This window comes from Euleptes europaea, chromosome 12 (genome assembly GCF_029931775.1).
Source record: "Euleptes europaea isolate rEulEur1 chromosome 12, rEulEur1.hap1, whole genome shotgun sequence".
NCBI classification, from domain to species: domain Eukaryota; kingdom Metazoa; phylum Chordata; class Lepidosauria; order Squamata; family Sphaerodactylidae; genus Euleptes; species Euleptes europaea.
In genome coordinates this window covers 65,431,220-65,458,159 of record NC_079323.1, presented here as the reverse complement: position 1 = coordinate 65,458,159, position 26,940 = coordinate 65,431,220, and the positions used below count along the sequence as shown (strand labels likewise).

Below are 26,940 nucleotides of genomic sequence, written 5' to 3'. Positions count from 1 at the left end.
GATCCAAGCCATTACATTTTGCTAATATATCAAGATATAAAACATTATCATGACAGAAGAAATCCATGGAATTCATCTTTAAATTTTGACTAGTTTGTACTATTTAGAATTGTGGAAAAGCAAGCTTTAAAAAACACTCTCAGACCACTGGCAGGTGGACAAAACCATTCACATAGTGCAGTCCACAAGGACATCCTTTAGTTAGCAACTTCCTGAAAAATATTCAGTGAAGAAAGAGCTATCTATCCTGAAGCTCAAGTTGAGCAAACTGAAATGAAATACATATTTGTCTGTCATTATTCCTACGACCTAGTGTCTACACGGGTTCCTGAAATAATCTGGAGGGGAAGGCAGAATAAGCGACAAGCTATCCGCACCCTCCATAAGGGATTAAATCCCATATAGAAATTCAACCCCCATTTTACTCCTTAAGACAGCAACTTCCACAGCAAATTGATGATCTGATTTTATAGGTACATCAAAGCAGAATCTTAATGGAGGAAAGATAATGTTATTTGGTGGGTAAAAAGTAAATGTTTAAAAAGCAAAGGTTCAACAAAAGGGAAAAAAGCATGTATTCTTTTGTTCCACAGGGGAGCAAAATCCCAAAGAGGCATCAATGCCAATACGAATTATTGGGAAGTGCACACAGCGTGCAGTAGCTGAACCCAATCAAGAATATTCCAGTGGCTTTTCTACAGACATACTCCATCTGAGCAGATATTCAGAATTTAAACCAAAACCTTTGGTAAGAAAGTGGAAGGCAGGTGGCAGGAAGCATGAAAAGAAGGGAGTTGTGTACCCTGCTGCTTAGAGTGGGCTATAAAGATAAGTCCCCCCCTCATTTAACTGTGTTTTACAAAAACACCCAAGCAATAGTTTAGAACAAGTTTTTACAAATTCTTTCACCACGACAGGATTTTTTAAAAAACACACACACAAATTAGAAACTCAAAATTACTTTTCTTTTCACAGCAACATACACAAAGCCGTTTCAAACAGAGGTGCTTAGTAAAGTAGCGGCATCACAAGTCACACTGACCTAATGAATGCCATCCTGTTAATTTAAAAACAAACAAAAATACCTCCAGAAACAACTGGTTGCTGGAATATTCTGTTCAAACTGAGTCCTCTCCTTGTTTGCTTAGAAGAAGTCCATTGCAGTTGGTCTTTTCTTAGCTGGCACTAAAGTGGATTCCTTTATTTGAGACGTTTCAACAGGAGAGCCAGAAGCTGATTTCAGGACTCCGTGGGGTGGTTTTTGCTCAGGATTGAAAGCCACACGGGAAGCTCCCTGTGGGCTGACTAAGATACTTTTGTCCGTCTTCTTAAATTCTGTCAAAGATTAAAAAGCAAAAAGTTTACTCAACATTTGCACACCCCTAGGTGTGGGCACCACAGCCATTAACACATGAAGGGGACCCAGACAGATTTCCAACAACCATGGGTTTTGTTTTGGGTTTGGGATAAATGGAGAACCATCCTGAATGTTTCAGCTCCTAATGGATCCTTCATGTGCTGGTTTGCCAGTATGACAGTGAGCCCCGTGGCGCAGAGTGTTAAGCTGCAGTACTGCAGTCAAAAGCTCTGCTCAAGACCTGAGTTCGATCCCAAGGGAAGTCAGTTTCAGGTAGCCGGCTCAAGGTTGACTCAGCCTTCCATCCTTCCGAGGTCGGTGAAATGAGTACCTAGCTTGCTGGGGGAAAAGTGAAGATGACTGGGGAAGGCACTGGCAAACCACCCCACAAACAAAGTCTGCCTTGGAAACTTCAGGATGTGACGTCACCCCATGGGTCAGTAATGACCCGATGCTTGTTTAGGGGACCTTTACCTTTTTATTTAACTTATGCTAGGGTCAATTGGAACCCTCATTTTTATGGGTAACAGTAGTTCAGCGCTTGGGGTCAGAGTGTATCTGGGAGTAAAGCCTGCTGTTCTATCTAGGTGATGGCAATCACAACAGAACTGAAGTTTTGCCCTCACTTCCAGATTGCTTCAGATGGAAGCCATTTTACTTTCTCTCTTATTAACTGCAGTCTACATAAGTACACAAAACTGAAGCCATTATTACATTTTCAAGCAACTGCTGCTAAATAACGTACCTTACTCTATTCTTGTTAACTGGTCTGTTTTCAGAGAAGCAACAGAGTGACGGCACTCACCAGCTGTCATGTTCTTATTCAGTCCGAAGGTGACCTTTTTGGAACTGGAAGATTGTAGCCTGGTTAACTACAAAAAGGAGATGAAGACAACAGATAAAGTTATTTTTCTGGTCCTATTAAAAACTTTTACATTATTAAAATATTCTTTTCATCTCCACTGCTGAAAATAACTTGTAAAATACAAACAAATTAGAGCCATCAGTGGCAGCACATCAACAGCATATACCACAGCCCCAGTTAGGAAAAAGCTGGAAGCATTTCATAGGCTTCCAGAGTAAAAGAACTAGACTAGATAGAGGAGGGGGGCCTCAACCCTCAGAAAACCTCTCTGCATACAGAAACTGGCATATAAGGGAGAAGGTTAGACTGGGACCTAACATCTCTATGTGAAGGAACTTTTTTCATGAAAAGGCATTCACACATTTGAATCCCTTCTGCAATCTGAAAGTGGTATAGTCCCACTTCAGAGAGAGAATTAATATCTGTTTTTTACCATAAAATTCTAGGATTCTCTATAGTTTCTACCTACTGAAACGATGCTTGCAATTCCATTTGTACAACTGATTGTAATCTAACTGGAGTTGACATATTTTCAGAAACCTCACATGCTTTCAGAAACCTCACAATGTGAGGTGGTCATAGGCTTCCCTTAACACAGGATCTATCTGGGTTAGCCTTGACTGTGGTCAATGTCTGCGCAACTGAACTGCTCAAGTGAAGTTCATAGAAGGGAATATTTGTTCTAAGAAAGGGATAGCACATTCCTAAGGCTTGCCACCAATTTCTGACTAGGGTTATAGCAGCCAGTGTTGTGTCTACAGCAGCCCAAGGATACTGAAGAACTAATCATTCCACTGTTTTTGAAGGACGATAGATTTTCAAATAAATGGAAAGTACAAAACAAGGTCTCAAAACTGGTCATGGGCTTGGAGAAAAACCAATTTCTACATACTGCTCTTGAACTTTAACAAGAGGAAAATAACCATTATTCTTCTTGTGCTGGATAGGCCACTAGCATTTCCCCTCAACTAAGAACACAGCCACAGATCTTGTAAGAATCAAGAGACCTGACCTCACAGAAGTACTCTGAAATAACTACACCAGGGTAGCAAACAGTAAAATTACCCACTGAATTTATACCTTGACTTTCTATCAACATTGGCATTTCCCCTGAGACAAGTGGTGCTTCTGCAGTTACTGTGCCTGCCTGCTAAGTGCTGCAATGAGCCCAGAGGGATGCAGCAGCCCCCCCCCCCAATAGCACATTAAACACCTATTAAACCTGACTATTTCAGCATGAATAATTTCACATAGGCCAAGTGTTATATACAATGGCTGTTGTCAAATGACCTAGGTCTGTAACAGAAGGATGGCCACAGCTAGGGACATAAATGCCTTCTTCTGGCTTAAAGAGCATTGCACTAGAAGGGCCATTTCTCCATCTTGGCTTTTTGTAGCAGATTTAAATCAGCAACATTGTACCTGCATGGAAGTAATGCTTCCTTTGGCTTTTCTAAAGAATACTGGCTTTGGCAGAGTTGTCTTTTCAAATTTGACAAAGTCATTCCCAGCCTGGGCCTTCTTTTTCTTTAGCACAATGGGAAAGCCACTAGGCTCCTGTTGGGAGATAAAAGAGCAGTTGAACACGCACGCGCGCACACAGCACAACAGACAAGTCAAGGAGCAATGATATACTTGCAAGTATATTTTAGCTCAGGAGCCTTACCTCATCAATGGCAAACGTTACACACAAAACGCATGTTAAGCCACTGTTGGTATCACAAAACTACCTGACTGGAAGCCACCCCAAATATTTTGAAAACTGGACATGCATACTGTGGTAGCAGGCTCACTGGCATCTTCTCCAGTGCACACACAACACAGCATGTACTACGGGCATACATGAAACATCTGTGTGGATAATACCCCAGATTTTGATTACCTTCCCACTATTTGTACAATCACAGCACTTGTGATCATTGGCTCCCTCCCATACAATCACAGGCCTGCTGCTCACCATGTTTTAATTTAAAAAACAAACAAATGTATAGCATTTGAACCAGCCACAAATAATATACTGGATGACTACATAGGAAAAAAAAAAGGTTATCAACCATGAAAAAACTGTGTTGAGGGGATGTGTACAAGTGTGCATGTTAAAGGTGGCAGAAAAATTATGGGAGAATCTACTTACACTGGTTTTGCTCTTGTTTTCAGCTTCAAGTTCATTTTCTTCTACAGCATTTAGGATTTCCTTGATTTTCCTTTTCTTTTTCAATCTGACTATTTTCTTCTTCGAACCTCTCATCTTTTCCAAAATACCCAATTTTTGTTTTTTCCTCAACTTAACTTTTTGGAACACGGTGGATGGCAATTCTGACCACCCTTCCTTCTCTGGTTGCTTAACGGCCTCTTCAGAAAAACCATTTCCAGTGATGATCCCGACCTCCTTTTTCTGTCTCTTCTTGGTCACTTTATTAACATTATCTACAAGAACAGAGTAGCCAAGAATTCCATCTGCACTAGTAGGAACTTGTCCGTTTTGATGGACGGTTTCTATGGGAACTTTCCACAAGCTACCACTTTTCTTCTTTGGCTTTTTCTTTATATTGCTTACCAAACATGTTAATGTCTCCTTTGCTGAGCTGCCACTAAGCCCTCCCACAGGAAGGGCTGCAGAAACAGTTTTATTTGCCTCTGTATCTAAAGACCTCTTTTGTCTTTTGTTCATATTTGCTGATTCATCATCCTGGTTTAGCTCTTTGGATTCTTCTAATACGACTGGCTCATTCTGTTTTCCTGTAGCAGTGAATGTGTCAGTACCTTGACTCAACTTCTTCTTTCTCTTCTTCTTTTTCTTTCGCAACCCTGTGTTGCCACCATTTTCTTCCATATCAGTTTTTCTGTTTCCAGCATTATCTATCAAGGCAAGGTACATGACTTTAAAGAACGAGGAGTGGATTAGCACAGTCTTACATCTGTTATTGGCAGTTCAGAAAGTGGCCACTTTTCTTCTTTTGTTTTATACTGCTTACCAGTAGAAAAGGGGGGGGGGAGATTGGTATCAAGGAATGGATGCTGCTGTTAAGTCCTGTTTGATACTAACAGAAAGAAAACCTGTGCTGTGATATGAAAGTCTCTACAAAACACAACAGCATGCTGGCTAATCTCTAAATGATGTCATAGTAGCAGATTCAAATAGGTCACAGAATAGAAAACTAATAACAATATAATACTAAAACAAACAATTTTGTTAAGTCCTGTTTGAGCATCTGCCTGAGGTATTGCCCTAGCCCTTGAGAGAGGCAGACTGCTGAACTAGACAAGCCATTCATATGACCCTAGCAAGGCATGTTGCTGTTAAATAGCATTTTAACTGTCAAGGTTCTCCCAAAGCTTTCCTGATGTTGGTATACTCAGAGAGCTTGGCTTATAACAGAGTATTTCATTGGAAGACCCTAGCTACACACTCTGGCCTGAGACGTCAGGCAAGTTCCACTCCACCCCTAGACGAAGCAACACAGCAAAAGATATTTCCAGTGAAGAAACTCTATAATTGTAGTAAAACCCAACCAGAACTGGCTGGTACATAAAAAGTGAAACTCAAAAGCTTGGATCCTACAATTCCTTTCTGCGGACACTCCTTTTAGTCTGTTGTTGAAGTGGTTCTCTGCTGGGGAGTTGCATTCCTCCACACTAGACATTTTTTGGCTTCTTGAAAGACACTAATCTCACAAAATTGCCTAGTGCCAGAGCAACGTGCACTCTGCAATGGGCAAAGAAGAATGCAAGCAGAAAGAAGGTACAGGATCTAAGCACACATAAACAGATCGGATAGGATGCTGCAAGCAGCTCTCTTCCCCACCTTCTTTTTCCAGCTTGCTTTTATCTGATGGTTTGCTGGATTTTCTCTTCCACTTCTTCCTGCTGAAGGTATCGTCATCTTCATCTGTAGAAACATCTTCAGGAAAGTCGTCTTGTGGAAAAGTCCCTGATGTGCAAGAGTATTTAACTGAGACATGGCACAACCAAGTACTGTACTATTTTGACCTTCATTCACCCACATTTCACATTAGCAAGCACTAATTTTCTCTTTAAAAGAAAATAAAAACTCAGTCTTCACAATATACTCTACTATAGTCGTTTTCTACATTTGAAACATCAAGCTGTTCATTTAAAGATTAAGAAAACAAGAACACCACTTCAAATCTGCTCAAATCTGCTCAAACTCTGAAACAATCAGGTAAAGATTCTATTCCTTTTGAGTTAAGAAACTCAGGTAAAAGCCCTGGAGTCTTGCTTCTAAGGACACATACGACTACTATGATTGTATTTTCTCATCCACTACTGTACATTTTTAGAAGAGCCCTGTGGCGCAAAGTGATAAGCTGCAGTACTGCAGTCCAAGCTCTGCTCACGACCTGAGTCCAATCCCAACGGAAGTTGGTTTCAGGTAGCCGGCTCAAGGTTGACTCAGCCTTCCATCCTTCCGAGGTCGGTAAAATGAGTACCCAGCTTGCTGGGGGTAAAGGGAAGATGATTGGGGAAGGCACTGGCAAACCACCCCATAAGCAAAGTCTGCCTAGTAAACATTGGGATGTGACGTCGCCCCATGGGTCAGGAATGACCCGGTGCTTGCACAGGGGACCTTTACCTTTTTTACTGTACATTTACATGCAAAATCAAAAGACGAGCAAAGCGAAGTTGGAGGCTCACCTTCTGCAAGGTCCTGGAGCCTGGAAAACAGGGAAAAAGAAGTTTTTATTTCCATTGTGGGCAGCCACAAACAGAAGAAGCACAAATGCCAGCGTTTGCATTCATTTTATTTTTAGACCACCAAGATAAATTGGAAAGGGTAGTACTGCTAATGCTCCATGACACAAACAGAAAAGATAAGATGTTCAGGCAAAACAGATCCTCAAGTGTGTACTTTCAGATCACTTACTTTTTAACCATTTTGTAGAGATGTTTTCTATTAAAAGCTGGTGTGTTTTTTCTGCTGGCTAATTCAAACAGCATGTCAGCAATGCTGTTATAATCAAACTATCAAATAAAAAAAAACACACGTTATAGCTCTTCAGATCAAGTAAATGTGAGCATTTATCCAGTTTCTCAAACTTTTAAAAATATATATGCTTTCTAGGTAAGACAACACAAAAACTGAACAAAACAGCTTTGCAAATAAAGTTATGCAGATTAATGAATAAACTAAAATATTAAATCATACAGCTAACTATATAAAATGAGACACTAAACATATAATCATTACCCATTTAAAAAAATTCCACTAAATTCAGGAGATAAGCGCACTTTCACATCCTGTAAACGAAAAGTTGACTTCTCCACCAGTTCCTTGTCCCACTTGGACTTGTACCAGGATTCTATTTTCTCAACTGCTCAGCACTTTCTAATCTTGTGGCAAAGCTGAGGAAGATTTTTAAAACATTTTTAAAATCCTAGAAAAGTCCCTAATAATGAATGATGTGGATGCACAATAATCTCATTATCCTGATCTCTTCATAAACTGAAAGACACAGTACCTTGACGCTGTGTTCTATCATATGACATTTACCATTTTTCCTACTCCACACATCTGAATGACTGCATCTGCCCAACTCCTATATGTACCACTTTGCCACCAGTCCAAACTCCCTCCTACTAAGCACCTTGACTCCATGCCTGAGGTAACAGATCCCACCAGTCATGGACTTGCGCCTCTGCTCATGCATATCAGAAGAAATCACTGGTATACTAGCCTTACACCAGCAGCACCTTGCCAAAGAGGGCACCTACCTGAAGGACAGGCCCAATGCTATCATCCGCAGCTTCTAAAGGGTTTTCTTCTGCTTCACCATCTAGTGAAAGTTTGTTTGGCAAGCTCCTATCTGCACAGTAAGGAATAAACACACTTAACAATCATTTGGAACAAACTGGGCCATAGTGGACTCAAGCCAAAGTTCAGATGAGCCATTGCACCTAACTCATTCCAGCACAAGATGAGAGGATGATATTTTCCTCCCTCTGTCCTCTCAAGAGCTCACCTTGTAACTAGCATGGCCCTTACAGGGCAAGGTGAGGGAATGAACTTACACTTCCAAAGGCCTGAGGGGGGAACATCTTCTCGTCTTGCTTTGAGCTGGACAGAGACTCACTGGTTTTGGTTTCAGACTGGCAACAGATGAGCAAACTACCCTGCCTCTCTCCTGAAGGAAAGGATATGGCCCTAGTGTGAGAGGGACTTTGCTGGTGAGAATTTTGTCAGGTACTTTTGACCACAGCCTAGGCTGATAGAAGGCTGACTGAAGGTGGGAGGGGGAGGGAGGAGAAAACAAAATTTCTGGTTTGGTTCTCATCCACAAATGTGAATCACTAGGAAGATTTCTCCTTGTCAGTTAAGCATGCCAGCAGATTTCCTCACCTAGATAAAAAGAGCTGAAACAGGAGAAAGCAATCTGGAGCAAGAACATTTATTTAGGTGTTAAAGCCAATATTTTAAATTGTGCTTGGCAATACAATATGAGACAGTGCCCAGGTGCAGAGTGTGCATCCGTTTATCCCCACTGAACAGCCTTCAAAGGAAGCTTCAGATGGTACACATGACAGTAATCCAAGGTAGCGGTCATCAGATCACAGCAGCCACATGCTTACCTTTGGCCACGAGCTTATTCTCTTCATCATCCCAGTCATCATCTTCTGATTGAGCATCATCACTACTAGCTTTCAGTTCCCTCATCAAATCTTCTACAGCAAATGGGCACTGATCCACAATGGTTTCAAAGATACCGTGGATTATGGCTTGCAGCAGATGGCGACTGAGTTGTTAAAGGAGAAAAAGAGCATCACAAAGATATACTCTTGGGGCTTCCCCTTTACACCCTTTGAAAGCCTGCCTCACAAAGATTACAAGAATTGCACTGTAATTTGCAAAAGACAACAAGCAACCATCAATTCAGCATATGGATTCTGAAGTAAGACCAAAAGCTTTTAGTTCATCCAATATTCTTTTGCTAATATTCTCGCAATACTATTGCAGTACTCAAGAGAACCAAGAAATAGCTTTCTCATTATCAGAAGAAATAGACTATACAGTTCCCATAGTTACGCAGTTTCATTTGCAGGCACACAAAAGAAAGCTAGTCTTGCCTCACAATGAGCATTCTACTCTCTCTTTTATGCTTGATTTTGTTCTGGAAATCTGCTCAGTTACTACCATGGTGCAGCTGCTAAACTGATGAGGACTGGATAGATCTGGGTTCAAATCCCCACTCAGCCATGAGGTTTATTGGGTGACCTTGGACCAGTCCGTTCTCTCGCACCTTAATGTGGCTCACATAGTTGTTGTGAAGATAAGATAGAGGAGAACAATGAATGCTGCCCTAAGCTCCCTGGAAAAAAGACAGGACAAAAATGCAATAGATGCTGTTTAAAAAAATACACACACACACACACATCACCAGAGCCATTGTAAGTAGTAAAATACAGCTACTAAACATACTCCTTGGTCTTGGCAGCAGTTTTGCAGAAGGGTTCGATAAACTTGAGATTCTGGTCTGCTCTGAGCTACAAAAACAAAACAAAACAGTTAGGTGGGCCAGGTTCTTACTAAATTATTGTAATCTTTTATGAAGGAACAAATGCATACCTTCTAAAACTGAAATTGCCACGGATGCTTGGGGAAAAGCCATGACTATAAACCAGGGTAAAAACATTTTATAGCTGTAGTACAGATATATGTGTATAATTTACTTTAAAGAGTGTATTTATGAATTTCCTTCATGTCTACACTAATATTATGCAATTCCAGACCAGTGAACCACAAAATTGCATGTCTCTATGAGATGTTGCAGGCAGGAGAAATTGACCTGGCTTGCATAACAGAAACATGTTTGGAAGAAAATGACATGATGTTTCTGTCCCAACTAAAAACCCCTGGTTCCACAGCCTTCCTCCAACCCTGCACAACTGGCTGGGGAGGAAGTGGTGTGGCTACTATCCTCCATGAGACCTTCAACTTCCACATACTTCCAATGCAAACTATCACTGACATTGGCTGTATGCTCCTTACAGCAGGAACTAAGGATAGAACTCAATTGTTACAAGGGACAGATATGACATAAATGCCACTTGTTCGGGCCAGCCCAGATTGAGAATGGTGGCTGCCTGGCTGGCGGGCCGGATAAGAGCTCTCAAGGGGCCAGACTCAGCCTGCAGGCCTTATGTTTGACACCCCTGCTCTATAGCATGCCTTGTTGGATTCAGTGCGAGTTTTCCACCAGCATCTTTCTGCATGTCATCTGGCTCTTTTTACGTCACCCAGTTCCACAATAAACCACTGTGCTGGCTTTTGCTCGAAACACGGGAGAGTAATTGGGGCCCCTGCATCATCAGCTCTAAGGATGCTATGGAGATTAGATAGAAAGGAATGCTTTACTTTATTATGATCTCATTTCTTCCTTGGTCTAGATCAGGGGTGTCAAACTGATTTGTTAAGAGGGCCGGATATGAAATAAAGTCGCTTGGTTGGGCCAGGCTATGCCTTGCCAGTCTAGATCGGGACTGGGGTGGTGGTGGCTGCCTCAGCTGGCTTGCAGGCCAGATAAGAGCTCTCAAGGGGCCATATGTTTGACACCCCTGGATTAGGCCTTCTTCTTGTCTACAGGTCGCCTAGTTCCTCAGTGGCCACCCTCTATGAGCTGCCAGAGGTACTGTCAGATGTGCTACTGAAGACTCATAGACTGATCATTCTCGTTGGGACCGGCCCAGGATTTTATAGCTTCTTTGACTGCCTTGGGTCTCCCCACACATGAAAGAAGTCACACCCTGGACTTAACCTTTTGCACTGAGTCTTTGAGGGAAGGTTTGGTTTCAGGGCTGGAGATTCGTCCTGAACCATGGTCTAACCACTACGTACTTAAAGCCAAGGTGAATGTGACTCCAACACCCCACATGAGAGGGGCTGAGTTAAAATGGTCCACCCTCAGAGGGTCATGAATCCTATTGGATTCCAAAATGCACTGGGAGATTTTTAGGTTTCCAAGCATGTGTTCTGTTGAGGCCACAGTGGAAACGTGGAATGTGAAGCTCCTTAAAGCTATCAAGCTACCTTGTCGACCACTCCACCCTTGGGATGTAACCCAACCCACGGTTTACCACAGAGCTGGGGGATCTGAAAGGAGTTGGAAAATGCCTAGAATGGTGCTGGCAGAGAAAGTGGACAGAATCTGATGATTTAGAGGTCATTGTAAGATCTATGAAGCGATGGTGACACCAGCAAAGAAAGGTTACCTCTCTAATATTATAGTATCAGATAATTCACATCAATCCCAATTGTTTGAGGGCGCTCAGTGTTTGCTAGTGCACAAGTAGTTTCAACTAAGGTATTGCATGAACAACAAATGCAGGAATCCGGCCTTAATCCTAATTTGCTTCAAGTGCTGCCCTTACTGCAATGCAGGCTTGGATAACAGCTGGGTCTCTGTGGGAAAGGTGAGGGGGAAAGAACAAAGGGGATGAAAGCAGCATTGGCCAAGGCAAATCAGGATTTGCATGATCATCTCTGATCTTACCTCTTTAGCCCCAACTTTAGCCAGTTCTTCCAAGTAGATGTCAATAAAATGCAGTTTTATCCCAATGGGAGCATTGCTCTCTGAGTGGATAGCCTCTTTCATTAGCAGGTGCAGAAATGGTTCAGTGAAACTGAAGAAAGAAAAGATGTATGATACATTCCCCTGTGTCGTATAATCAGCTCCAGGATAATATTCATTATTGCGCAAAATAAAAATGTAGCGCTACGAAATGGATTTTTAGGGACTGGAGAACATGGAACAGGCACAAGAGTGTGCCAACTGAAGAAAGCCCAACTTTCTCTTACAGTACAATTGGCTAAAGGAAACCTCATCCACACTTTTATATTTTCTATGGGCACAATCCACCAGAAAGCTTACAGAGAATTATGCTGAACACTTTTAGCAAACATGGCAACATGTTCCTTTTCCCCTGCAACATGGTGATTATGAACAATTTTCACCTAAGCTTGGTTTAAATCACCAAGATAAAAATGCTAATTTTATGAAAAATTTCCATTGTTTAGGCAGTTCCTAAATGAAGTCCGTACTAACTGGTTTTCTATAACAATAGAACATATTGATTTGAAACAGTTTGAGCTTAATTCAACTTCAGAGGTGAAATTACTTAAATATTTAATGCAAGATTTCTACTGTTTCAAAAATCATATTGCTCATTTTTAGCTAACAATACACATGATCTCAAATAAGCCCTCTTTTACCACCTGCAGCCATTACAAGGATTTTGTAGATTGATACTAGTTGGAGTCAACACTGTAAGGTTTTTCTTTCTGTCCCTTTGTCATAACCACACTGTCCTACCACACAAAATCAGCAAATATTTTCACCCCGATACAAGGACTGCTATTAGTTACTGGGCAGATCATCATTTTCTGTGAGATGGTCTCTGAAGGTGAAGTCAAATGTTTACAGTTACAGTGCTGAGACAATTGCAGATAATTTTTATAAGAACCCCAGTTGGGTCTATCACATACAGCTAAATATAATACCCTGTCTAGTGGGCTCAGAGCTGACTCATAGCACCTTGTCATTTACACAACCCCATTACCCAAGGGGCCACCTACCTTTCATTCCATCCATTTCTCTTCAGCACTTCAAAGGACTGCCTCAGCACCACGCGAATCAACTACGTTACCAAAAAAAAAAGCCCCATCACAATATTTACAGCTATAGGAATATCTGCAAAATAATCAAGTTTTGGTGGAAAAATAATTCCCTATACACAATTACAGATATATAAAAACATTTCCTTTCTTAACATCCATCTTCCCTAGTAGGAACAAGGGTATGAATGCAATACTCTAGCGATTACTTGTATTTTCAATAGTAGAAAAGAGCAAGAGTCCAGTAGCACCTTAAAGACTAACAAAAATATTTTCTGGCAGGGTATGAGCTTTCGTGAGCCACACTGAAGAAGTGAGCTGTGGCTCACAAAAGCTCATACCCTGCCAGAAAATATTTTTGTTAGTCATTAAGGTGCTACTGGACTCTTGCTCTTTTCTACTACTGCAGACAGACTAACACGGCTACCCACTGTGAATTGTATTTTCAACTCAGCAATGCAAACAAAATATAGCAGTTTATCCACAATATCTAAATTCCTCAGCATCAGTTACATAACATTAAAATAGCAATAAGAAATTTATGCCTCGGTGCTAAAACATTATATAGAAAAAAGTTCCACTGAGACAAATGCACTAAGCTTATCCTTGGGGCAGTCTACACATTAATAAAAATCACACAACTTAAGTCCTTCAGTAAGCTTTCAGGTGAGGAATCATATTCAGTGTATTTGAATCAACCCCATCACAAAAATCTGGCCTATGAAAAGCTGGCTGATCTACACAGTCAGGAACATAATACAGCATATCCCTATTAAGAGTGTAGGATTTTAGAATGTAGGTGAAGGAATCACATGATAGATCTGTTTGCCATGTTAAAACAAATGAACGCTACATACAGGAAATAACACATGTGAGATATCCGAGATAGAAATATTCTCTTTGCCAGGTAGTTTGTGTATGTGGGGAATTTTTGGCATGGGAAAAGCATTCAAACTTGTGATTCCTATACCTACGTCCTGAAATGACATATTATTTACTTATATTATATATGCTATATTATTTACTTTTTCTGAAACTGTTTATCTGCTCTCAGGTTTAGGATCATATTGTCAGGGCACTAACACAGATCTCTGCCTGACAATGGTGGAAGCCTGCCAAAGAGAGAAAATTAAAAGGAAACATTTACCTCATAAATTCACTATCATCAGCTCAATTCACGTCACAACAAACATGGTTAAGGAAGCTTAATCAGGCTTGATGTGATGTCTGTACTAACAAAACATGTTTGCAGTTGGTTTTAAAAAGAAAGCCAAATTGGAAATAATTTGAAGGTTTGCAAACCACACTTTGCACTGTAGGAACTGACAAACCACAGTTATGGCCCTCACACTGTCTTCAGCTACTGCTATACCATGCAATGGTGGTGACCTTATGAAAACAAGAAAAAGGGGGAAAAAACCTGACAAGCAGTGCTAAAGCATGGTTTGCCTGTTATAAGTTTGGAAGCACAAACTATGGTTGGGCTGTAAACTGTGGTTAGCACAAGCCATGGTTTGGGGCATTATCTGAATTTCAGGCACTGTCAGAAATACCGTTCTGTTACCATAGAAACAACTTGTGTGTGTGTTGTGATTTTAAAAGGACACAATAGATACAACCCTCAAACTATATCCACTCTTAACAGACTCTAGCAATCAATACTGGGGAACATCTCAGAAAGTGAGATTGTTTTATGTTCTTAAATAGCAGTAGAGCAGTTTTTACCATGTAAAATTTATCAAGGCGCAGTCTGTCTATTCCGTTCCATTCACGGTTCATAGTTTGCCAGAAAGTCTGAATGAACAAATGCCCTGCAATGAAAAAAATAGTACTTTTTATGTTCCATCTCAAACACTCCACTGTACCTTTCATAAGTTACATGAAGAAACAGTTTGACTTTCCATGCAGCAAGGATACCAATGGGAGCAGAATCAAATGAAAATATATTAATGCTTAGATCACCATACATAGAACATCTAGGTACTCTAATCTGATTTGAACAACAGGAATAGTTGTACTACTTCCTTGCTCTCAGTAAATGCTGAACCATAGACCTTATAGGTAGCAGGCAGTGAGGAGTCATGCAAGTGCAAACAATACACTGGCCAAGAAGAGTTTGATTAGGAATAACTTATTATGCATCATTGCTTTCCTGTGCCATCCACTCTATACCTCAACCAATACCCTTTCCATGAGTAAATCTGTTGGGTGAATCCAGCAGCACTGGGAGTTACTTCCCTTTCTGGACACTGCCTCTCATAAGCATTGTGAGAATGAAGGAAAAGAGGGTTATTGGTGCAGGAACCAAACCAAACCAAACAAATTTTAAAAAAGGAACTCTGATGAGAATGCAGACTTAGAGGTCTCGTTCACATCTTTTGTTTGTAGAATTTCCACCAGTGAAACAAAATTCAAGTTCAAGTTATTCTCTCGGAGGATAGTTTCTAAATGAATTAACTATGTGTCCAGTCACTGCCAAAAGCTAAGACTTCAGAAGCAGCTGTTCCCAAACACAACAAAGCTTCTTGGAACTGGCAATATAGAAAAACTTACGTGCATCCATATTCTCTATTACATGGATAAGCTGTGATATGTTGTTTGATAACTCCTCCTAAAATTGAGAAAGAAAAAAATGTAAAATATAGTGCTTCAAAAGCAGATTCCAATTCTCCCCTTCAAGTATGAATAATCCCATAGCTAAGACCCAAAAGGGCAACCTTTACCCCTTTTTTTCCCAAGAGATGAGAAACTTCCTGCACTGGTCTTTAAATTGACCTGGATAGCCCAGGCTAGCCTGATTTCATCAGATTTCAGAAGCCAAATAGGACCAGCCCAGGTCAATATTTGGATGGGAGACTACCAATGAATACTGGAGTCACAATGCAGTGACAGGCAATGGTAAACCACCTCTGAACATCTCTTGCCTTGAATACCCTATGGAGTTGCCATAAGTTGGTTGCAACTTGACAGAAAAAATAATAAGGCCATTTGGACATCTGGCACAAGAGCAGAAATGCCCATCTCTCTGTATGAGCAAAATATTTTCTATCCATTTATTTTTTAATGCCACATGACCAGACATATTTCTTTCTAAAACTCAAACGCTTGAAGCACATCTTTTGAAAGGAAAACTCAGGAAAGGGGGGAGGTATCACAGTCATAACCTTGATGTGTTTGCAAGAAACAGAAGCACAAGAGGAGCATGAGATGCATCCAGACACAGAACTTAAGTATCTATATGGCCCAACATCACCACATCTATCACTGACAGTGTTAGGTGTCAAAACATCCTGAAAAAGCATCCACATATGTTGAGCACTAGATGTGCAGCGATACAAAGTTTTTAGACGCAACAGCAACATCTCTGACCTGGAGAGAATGAAGTTATAAATGGGCACTAAATTTTGAGAGCACTCATGTACAACTAATGGTCTGAAAGCAACTATTCACATTTTACATAATTTTAAAAGTTTCATTTCAGAAAACATAGAATTCCTCCATTTTTCCACATTAAAAATCTGTTCCACATATAACTAGATCTTCATTCTGCATGAATTTTCTTTCTTAATGAATATATTTGTATCTAAGACCAGATAACTTGGATGGCCCAGGCAAGCCTGATCTCGTCAGACCTCAGAAGCTAAGCAGGGTCAGCCCTGATTAGTATTTGGATGGGAGATCACCAAGGAATATCAAGGCCATTATGCAGAGGAAGGCAAAGGAAGGCAAATTAGTCTCTTGCCTTGAAAACCCTACTGGGTCGCCATAAATTGGCTGTGACTTGATGGCACTTTACACACAGACAGCACCAGATATGGATTTATTCAAAGAACCAATTAGGAAATATTTTGACAGACACTAAATTACAGCTGGGAGTCTGCAAGCCACAGTCACATGTTTATTTTGAGAGTCAGCTTGGATAAGATTTCGCTCAAATTCTAAGAAGTGCTATATCAATGGTTTTCAATTTCTTTTGATAATCTATGAACCAAAGGGTTTAGAATATGTATCTTCCATGCCACTGGATAATTTGTGGGCAGAGTAGGTATTTCATATGGGTTAACTCTTGATTTATTGCTTACTTTAATATGTACTTGTCACTTTGCATGAATCTTAGCTGTTGTCGAAGGCTTTCACGGTCAGAGTTCATTGGTTCTTGTAGGTTATCCGGGCTGTGTAATCGTGGTCTTGGAATTTTCTTTTCTAGAAAAGAACATTCCAAGACCACGGTTACACAGCCCGGATAACCTACAAGAACCAATCTTAGCTGTATTTGGACAGATTTGCTGGGTCTCATTTCATTAAAAAAAAACACATAACTACCACCTAGGACACTTTCAATAATTAAATCTATTAACATAAAGTTGCAATTCTGTGCATGCTTACTTTGGTACTGAGATTTGTGTGTGTTAAGTGCTGTCAAGTCGCTTCTGACTCATGGCGACCCTATGAATGAAAGTCCTCCAAAATGTCCTATCTTTGACAGCCTTGCTCAGATCTTGCAAATCGAGAGCTGTGGCTTCCTTTATTGAGTCCAACCATCTCTTGTTGGCTCTTCCTCTTTTCCTGCTGCACTCAACTTTTCCTAGCCTGACTGTCTTTTCCAGTGAGATTTACTTCTCAGTAAACACACACAAATGTAGAGACACTAAATAATTACATTCACAGAGCATGTTGTTTTGACATACCTGCAGCAGTGGTTTATCCTGCATCCACAGGCAGTAAAACAGTCCTTTCCATATTTTTAGGAATTCTTCTTGGTTGAAGCCACCTAAAGGACCAAAAGACATTTGAAAAGGAAAGTTAAAGCACACCTTCATTTCCTCCAGAATAAAGCCTTCCATGCAACTACAGCCATGTCATTACTGCATCCCCCTTTCACGTTCATGGCCAAAGTTTAATAGGGTCAGCAAAGAGCAGGCCCCTCCCCTAGGTCACCCACCGCCCTGGTGCCCAAATGCCGCTCAGCATCACCCTGTCGTTCCTCTCCCATTGCTGCGCCTGTCAAGGAGCACCTTTGCTGGGGTGCGCGCAGGCGGGCAGGCGGGCAGCGAGCCTGGCCCCTTCTTCCAGAACGCCACGTGCTCCGCCAGACCTCACCTGCCGGATTTCGGGTCCTCAGAACTATGTAGCCTCGGAGCTTTTTCAGCGCCCGGTCTCGAATCCGCTTCTCGTTCGCGGCCAACCTCTGCGCGAACTGGACCTCCGGCGGCGGCGGCGGCGGCACGGCGGCGGCGGCGACTGCGGCGGGCGCCATCATCCACCCCCTTCCCTCCGCGCCGCCCGTCCGTGCGGGGCGAGCGCAGCCGGCCGAGAAGCGCCCACGGATGACGTCACGGCCACAGACTCCGGTCGCAGGGATTATCACGTCATCCGTCCAGCCGCCGCGCCGAAGGGGGGCGAGGGCGGAAACGGGCGCGTGGAGCCAGCCAATCAGCTGTGCCCGGAAGCACCGCGAGACTACGGCAGGTAACGCCGAGTTCCCCTGGGATCGGTAGGCGGAGAGAGCGGTCCGAGTTTAGGCACGTTGGCGTAGAAGGCAGGGCCACGAAAGGCAAGAGCGTGGGGCCGCCCGCGCCCGCGCTTAGAAGGAGCCCACGCCGGTCGAGGGCGAGACGTGGTTTTTTGACTGATGCTCTACGTGTACGCACACACGCACGCCTCTAATTAAATAATAAAAAGAAACTAGCACACCGTGGAGAAAAATCCTAGCTAAGATCCTGCCTTTTATGTGCTACTTTTCTATTTGCAGGCTGTTTTTCTTTAATGCACATGAGCTCTGGAAGGCATTATTCTCTAGCACAGCCCAAATGAGTTCTCAGAGCTTGGGCCGCTTTATTTCCAGCTGTCAGGGGTCACCTTCTTGAGTGCCTTTTGAGTCTTCACTGAATGCCCTCTGATTCCTCGCCTAGCCATGCTTGGGCCGACCCGTACAAGCGGTCAGGCTTTTGCCATGAGCTAGGCCGGTGTTCGCATTTTTTGCTTTGATGTTCGTTTGCTCTGTGATTCCCACTCCTTGTTCCTTCCCCCTCTTCGCCCCGACCTTGAGTAGCTAACGAGCAGTGCCGTGTTATGCCTTGTAGTCTTGCTCGTCATTAGCAGCTTTGAAACTGCAAGTTGCCTTAGCTTGGCCTGTTGCTTCTACAATAAAGTTTACCTGCTTCTGACTTGGCTGTCTGAGCGAGTGGCTTTTTGGGAATTGCCCAGGTTGGCTGGAGAACCTGACACCAGCTAATTCTGTTTTTGTGAACCAGTGGATTGGTCTGCAGATTTAACCCCATTAATGGCTATGATATTAAAGTAGCCCAGTAGTGCAGTACTAAAAACACTTTCTTTAGCGTAAGCCCCATAGAGTATATTTCAATAGGATTCCGAGCAGACCTTGAATAAGGGATAGGCTGATCTGGATTGTCAATCAGTACTGAAACAGTAAACATGCCTGGGTCTATTCCCTCTTGGGGTAGGGTGTATGTGTGGGAGAACTTCTTAAGTCCTCTACAAAATTTAGCTACTTTCATAATAACTTGATGAAGTTTGTTTATCTGATTGTCCCTCCTATTTTAGTCAGTACACTGAACTAGAGAAGCAGTATGGCAGGGTGGGGTACCTTTTTTCCGCCAAGGGCCATTTGGATATTTATAACATCGTTCGTGGGCCGTACAAAGTTATCAGTTTAAAAACTAGCCAACCATGCCCCAAGAAGGCAGCTGCCCTAGATGGACCCCTCTCCCCACAGGCAAACATCCAACCAGTGGCGCACTTGCCCACCTGGTGGCACAGGATGGTCTGTTGCACCAGCCTGGTGTAGGCATCCAGCCGCATGCCGGAGTTGCTCCTGCTCTGTGTGGTTGGGCCCAGATTCTACAGCTGGCTCCTGCTACCCCCACCTGCAGGGATGAAATGAAGATGCAGTTGTGTCAAAATCAGGCAGCAATGCAAAGCTTATGGAAAAGCCATGTAATGTGTTATGTGTAAGCTTAAAGCTGTTATGAAGTCTCTCTGATAGTGCTAATATCAGAGAGATCTGTGTGTGAACTTTTAGTTCAATGTAAGAGCCTAATAGCTCCATGAATATTACTCCATGTAATCTGTGTGAGCACTATGCATTATCACAGAGTACAGAGGCACTCCCATCAGTTAGGAAGACCTCTGGCTTCTGCTCAGAGAATGTTCAGAATCCTCTCAGCTAGAGAATATTTCTGACACAAACTCAGAGAATTAGCTTTTAGTCCTGTGTAAAGGAAACTATAGGTTTTACAATCTTTATGTTTGCAAGGACTGGGAAGCCAAGCAAGACTTATATAGATCTTTGTGAGATTCCATCAATCCTTGTTAGAATAAATGGGCTCTCAGTGTTCCAAATATGGAATGATCCAAACTCCTAGACCCCACTCTAAGGATGGTAGGAATTCTAAGAGCCTCCATCCCATCGATAGGATGGCGAAGTCTGCAAGCATTCATTTCAGACATCCAGCCTTAGTAAGTACTGGCTATTCTGAAAAGAATCTCTCTAAAGGAGTCTTCCCCTCCATCCTCACAGGAAGGTTTGTAAAAGGTTAGAGATATCTGTAAAATATCCACAACATACAAAAACTAAACATTTAAAGAAACCTATTTTGCCTTGAGAGCTTCAGTCCACGCAAGAATCAGAGCCTCAAGTTTTTACATCTCACGCAAGAGATGGAGAGAATCATGTCAGGTCTGTGGGTGTCAGCCTTCCAATAACTCTCTGCCTTCTGGCTCACTAACGCTTCCTTATATATGTTTTGGATCTGTTTGTATCTCAGATGGTGCTGCTCACCCTGGCCATGTGGGTCGAACAACCATCCCAAGGCTCTGTTAATTTTGCTGACACAGAACATTTCCCAGCATAGTTTCCTTGTTAAGAATATAGTTAAGGTTGCTAGTTCACCTCCCTAAGAGAGGTGTTTGGTAACCTTCCCATTACATCATAATACAATTAGCTCTTTCACAGGGCAGGCAACTTCACCACCTTATCTAGTGACCTTGTTATAGTAAAGAGCTGCTTATCTTAGAGCAGTGGTTCCCAACCTTTTTTGACCAGGGGCCACTAGGACTTTTTTGTTCGGTGCAGGCACCCCAAGGTTCAAAATAAAAATTCCAAGAATTTGAAAATAAACTTTAATCATAACTGTTAGTTAAACATTAAACTTAGAATATTTGAATATATATTTTTATAATAGAGAACTTTTAATTGAAAATATTAATTTATTATGGGTTTATAACTTTGTTTTGCGGATCTTAATTTAGTTCTCGCGGACCCCTGGGGGTCCGTGGACCCCTGGTTGGGAACCAGTGTCTTAGAGGAATACAGGAAAACCCGTCTTCCTGAGAACAAGTATTGCATCAGCATTACAGTGAGGCTTCAGCACCTTTCTTCTTCATTTTTACTTCTGAGGTCTATATGGGATTCCTATGGGCAATTTTCTCCCTATTTTCACCATTTCCCATAACACCCTCATACCATGCTGCCTCCTTGCCTTCTGTAGCACTTCCTACTTATTTCACAGTCACCAACGGCTCTTGCCTTAGAATTCTTAGTTGGACCCAAAGAATGGGATAGCTTAGCTATAGGTGGCAGAACGGTCAGCGCATGGGGGTGGCTTTGAGGTAAAAGGGAATCCTTTAAATAAAACAGTACTTTTCTCTTAAATAGAGTTTATGAGTATAACAGCATAATGGTTTGAATAAAGTTCATAATCTTAATGGTTTCAGATAGGTACAATTCTTCTTTCTCAAACAACCCATTCCTGAAGTGGGGGGCAGTTAGGCAGCAGCCGGAAGCAACACAGCCACACTGCCTCCACAGAGGCTTCCCAGCTGCCACAAGGAAAATAAAAGTACTTTTAAAATGAAAAAAGGGGAAATGCCCCCATATAGGGTTGCCAGGTCCCGCCCCCCCTCCCCGCAATCAGCGGCAGGTTTTAGGGGACGGGTGGGTTGCCTGCGTGCATGCAATGATGGCACTTCTGGTTTTACTTCCGTAAGCGCGGCATTGCCATAGCCAATTTAAATTTGAGGGCTTGAGTGCAAAATTTGGAGGGTTGAGTGCAAAAGCAGCTGTGGTGATGCGGCGCTTCCAGAAGTAAAACCACAAGTGTTGTCATCGCGTGTGCGTGCCTGCATGAGCATGCAGCAGCAGCTCCAGAGCACCCACCTGGCAACCCAACCCCCATAGAAAGCAACGGGGTTATGCCACCAAAAGAGGTGGTGTAGTGATGCTGCTGTTTGAGGGGGTGTTCCCAGGGTGAAAGGGGTCAGAGAGCTGACTAATGTCAGCTCTGCCCCTTGAAATGCTCCCCCCACGCCAGCGCAGGTTTCCCTTCTGGAAAATCCCTGCCAGCATGGCTACGCTGGTGGCAGGGGCTGGCAGAGCTTTGTGGCTCCTGGACGCTGACATGTTTGCCCTTAGTCCGTGATAAGGTTGCACCTAGGAGTGGGTTCAAAGTTCCTTAAATAAAGGCTTATTTTCTCACTTGCCACTTAGGCTATTAACTTACACAGCTCACTCTCGCCCCCTCAGGTGCAGCTACCATCCAATCATAACACACTTTAATCACCCATTCAGTCTCCTCTCTTTCTTACTCTAAAGGCCTACATTTTAACCCACAGCAACACACATATTAAGCCCCACGTTAAAACACAGAAATAAAACACACACACAATATTTACAAGTCTTAACACTACAACAATGCTTTGTGTTCATATAGGTTCATGGACCCCTTGCAATTACTCCAAGCCTCCTAGGGGTACCTGGACTCCAGGATGGGAACCATTGTCTAAGTTAAGGGAAAGGAGACCTAATAGGAAAAAAAGACAGGATAAAAATAAAAATATAAATATAAAAATAAAAATATAATAGCAGTATACTTATTTAGGAAGTTCTTATCGCTTCTGGCCATCTGTGTAACTTTCTCCAGAATGCTGTTACCATATTTCCATGGAAAACAGTTTGGCATGGGATAAAGGACATTAAACTTTCATTTCTTGAGAAATATATATTTTTTAAAAACTTCAATCAGTAATATTCTTTAAATACAGTTGCCATGTCTGCAAGTTTCTCTTATCAAGATTTCCCACATAAATCCAAAAAGTAAGAGGTGGCTACCAAGAATATATGTGTGCTACAACAGCCCAAGAAGATTTTCTTCAATGCCTTTATTATTCACTGCCAACTTCCAGGTACTTTTAGTGAAAATTTCAGCACTGGCTCATATGTAATAATGCCAATAAACTAACAGATAATAGATGCAATCACTTTACTCAAAACTCAGTGTGAACAAACTACAAATCCAAACTCAGTATGAACAAATCTCAGAAAAACCGGGAAAGTAGAACAAAAAATAAAAAGTAGAACAAGTACAAAATACCCAGTTCAAAAAAGAACTAATTCATACGTTCTTATAATCCAGAACACAACTAAATAGAATCCAAAGAGTTCCATAAAGTGGTCAGTTCATGGTGATAGCGTTTCCAATGCTTAATATGCAGCGTGGTAGAAGTAATTCCTGGTGAAATTAAATGGAGAAAATCCAATTTCAAAGGTTCCAAAAATCAAAAGAGTTCCAGTGAAAGTCATCAACAAAACGACACTTCCGGATATATGTTCGTTTCGCTCATAGGCTTCATCAGTTGGTGTAAATAAGCTTGTAAGATTTTTTTAGGGTCAAAGACCTCTGAAACAACATAAAGATCTAACAATCAATGGTGCTCATATAATAAAAAGGTACAGTCTATTACAGCAATTTTTGCCCAACAGTAAATGGAACATCATATCAACACTTACCCAATAGACCTCAATTGAGGGCTGGTAAATGATCCTCCTAACCATTACATTTAAATCCCCAATGGCACTATCACAGCTGAAACACATCAACGAACCTCTCAAAGAAAGCTAGAGAGCTCAAATTCATTGTTCAATCCTGCTGGGGATAGCGTTTTAAAGAGATAGATGTACCTAGATTCCTGTTGGTGTAAAATTTTGATCACGTCATCCCGACAGTAATGTTTTGGTCTGTACTGCCAAATGGCAAAAAACAGAATATCATCTTCCGTGTGTCCCTTTTCTAAATAATGATTAGTAAGGGGTGCCTCTAGAACCTTATAACGTATTCTCGTTCTGTGTTCACTGATCCGTATCCTAAGAGGGCGTATCGTCGAGCCAACATAGATCTTCAAACACGGGCAAATTATAGCATAAATAAGATTTTTAGATGAACAATTCGTTCATGGCCAATTGCAAGGTATATTTAAAATTGGAGCTAGAAGCGCTCACCTCCTTAACGGGTAAACAAAAACGACAACAGGCGCATGCTCCGCATTTGTAATGTCCCCGGATGTTAACTCCGGTTATCCGGTCAATTTTAATCAAAAAGTTCCGAAGGGACTTAGTTTTTTTTAAGACCAAATGTGGGCATTTCAGAGCAACCAGGAACATTAAACAAAATGTGCCAGTGTCGGCGGATGATACGTTGGATTTCGTATGTCATGTGGGTAAATTCCAATGATGTACAAATGCCCATGTGTTCCTTCGCCTTAGGCGTCCGTGGATTTAAAACCGACTGCCTGTCCCTCTGTTGGACTTTGGCTAATGCTATGTACAAAACAGGTTGCTGATAGCCCCTAAGACGGAAATTGTGACATAATTCCATTGCTGCTGCTTTAAAATCCGGGACAAAGGTAGCATTTCTTTTAATCCTAAGAAGTTGGCTAAATGGAAGATTGCGTTTTAGATGCAACGGATGGTTGGAGGAAAAATGTAAGCCCGCTCCCACGTCATTGGGTTTACGAAATGGTTTTACCGCTAGTGTGCTGTGGGGTTCTAAAGACTACCACGTCCAAAAAGGAAATCTCTTGCTTATCCATATGACCTACAATTGGACTCTATGGCATTGAAGTCCTTCCCCTCCCCACACCCCGCCCTTCTCAGGCTCCGCCCCAAAAACCTCCCACCGGTGGCAAAGAGGGACCTGGCAACCCTACTGCCAAAGCTGATAAGCAAGTAAATACGATGAACATGGACCAAAGGTGATGTTCCTGGGCAATGGCAACCATGGTTCTGACTGCTGCTGCTACACTAATGTCTGATTTTTAAAAAGCCCAAACTAAAATAAAAATTGCTCCACAAATGCTTCTTGTGCTAGAAGAGCACATAAGATGATCAGTGTGATTTCTTCACATTGCAGATGTGTGGTGGAGGACGGATAGTGTGCTCCTGCTATTGGGGATATATTGAGAGAGAATGGCTTATTAATAGAGTCTACCGTCATTATCCCCATTCTTCAGGGGGGTGCATGTAGAAGGAACGTTGAGGCCGAAAGAGTGGCGTATGATTAGCCTGCTGTGTAATCCTGTGCTGTTACCCCCATGTTGCTGACACTGAGAAAGTGGCTTACACCAACTCTAACAAATTCTACTCATAGCATCTCATATTGAAAATTGAAGGGGGGATTACAACCACCCTCTTAAGAACAGATGGGAGCTGTAGTTGACAAATAGTGGCTTATAACAACACTATAATAAATGCATTAAAGGTCACCTATTCGATCTTAGTAAAGATATCACAAATACAGTTCCCTGAAATCACTCAATAAGATGTATTTAAAATTAACTAATTTCACTAGGCATCAGAATGTTTAATTCACCTAAAATTATAACAAAGACAAGTTTAGATCATGATGGGTAGCCATGTTAGTCTGTCAATAGCAGTAGAAAAGAGCAAGAGTCCAGTAGCACCTTAAAGACTAACAAAAGTTCTGGCAGGGTATCAGCTTTTGTGAGCCACAGCTCAGTTCTTCAGATACAGCAGAAGTGAGTTGTGGCTCACAAAAGCTCATACCTTAAGGTGCTACTGGACTCTTGCTCTTTTCTAAAGACAAGTATAAAACAGGTAATACATTAAACAACCTGCCCACTCCTTTCAGGTTACAGCAAAGGTCTCCATGTGTAAAGCGTCGTAGGGTTTTCAAGGTAAGAGATGTTCAGAGGGGGTTTACCATTGCCTGCCTCCGCGGGCTGTGCCTGGCCCAAGGTCACCCAGCAGGCTTCATGTGGAGGAATCAAACCCAGCTCTCCAGATTAGAACAAAGGTCTAGTCCAAATCAAATGCCACCTCCATCGTCCCTTCAAGCCCCCTAAAATAGAGCGCAGTGGTGTTGTGCTCCAAACTCAGATGTGGTTAGTTATAGCTAAAGCAGTTTGACTAACCATTCACTTCCGTGCAGGCACACTGTACTTTTAGCACTCTTAGTCAAAAAACAAAAGGCATGTTCTACTTCTGTTTTTCTGCCCGTCAATAGTTTTTCACGGCCAATACCAAATACATGGATTCCCCCCTGCAAGGGAGATGCCAAGGGATAGAGTGGCACCATCCTCTGCCCGTCATGAAGCACAGTTCCGTTTGTCCAAGATGCATAATAAAGAGAGCAGACACCAGAGCTGGGATAATCAAAGGGCCAACTTTATTTTTACTGCTCAAGAGGGATCTGCAGCGCACACAAGCCCAAACCCCTTAGAGCTGAATTGTGGACAATTGTTGGGATGCAGAGGAGTCAAGCCTCCTTTTTTTGTGCATCCCAGCTCTTAGGGCGAGACCACCCTGGCTTGGAGCTCTAGGCCATCACGTGGGGTACGGTTCATGCTCCTCCTTGCCAAGCCTTCTTTAGTAGTCGAGGGAGGCATGCCACGTCCAGTCCCCCAAGCTACGAGGTCTATAGGTCAAAGATAGCAGCACCCCTTAAGAAGTTCCTGTCCCAGGTCACTGCAAGGCCCCGAGGCCCCAGGCTTCTGGTCTGAGGGTTACCCTTTCATCTTCCAAACTGATGCCTCAGGGTGCTCACCAGAGCTGTACCATGAAGCCACCTTTCCCCTCATTGCTCCCACCACAGGAGTGGATCAGCTTACTGCCTGGTCCACCCCACAGCCCCACTTGCCTTTAATGGGCGCCATGAGGCCGAGCTGCAGATCCCCCAAGTAGATGCCATAGCCCTTGTTTGAAAGGTGGAATGCATCAGGCCTGTACAGGTGTAGAAAGCAATGCTTGATTTCTGGGTATGCAATGTGTGTACCACC

At 42.3% G+C, this 26,940-nt stretch overlaps 1 protein-coding gene across 1 annotated transcript; it reads right to left on the bottom strand.

Annotated features, from left to right (window-relative positions):
* Positions 1-1,140: 1,140 nt before the first annotated feature.
* Positions 1,141-18,109, bottom strand: RRP1B (ribosomal RNA processing 1B). Its single transcript, XM_056858299.1, has 16 exons — positions 17,950-18,109; positions 17,538-17,620; positions 15,403-15,460; positions 14,575-14,660; positions 12,811-12,872; positions 11,729-11,858; positions 9,658-9,722; positions 8,811-8,974; positions 7,956-8,047; positions 7,108-7,205; positions 6,879-6,898; positions 6,028-6,153; positions 4,357-5,081; positions 3,645-3,779; positions 2,163-2,229; positions 1,141-1,335 (listed from the first exon to the last, which is right to left on the bottom strand). Exons 1-16 carry the CDS (start codon positions 18,107-18,109, stop codon positions 1,145-1,147), a joined length of 2,262 nt encoding a protein of 753 aa, XP_056714277.1. The 3' UTR covers positions 1,141-1,144.
* Positions 18,110-26,940: the final 8,831 nt, after the last annotated feature.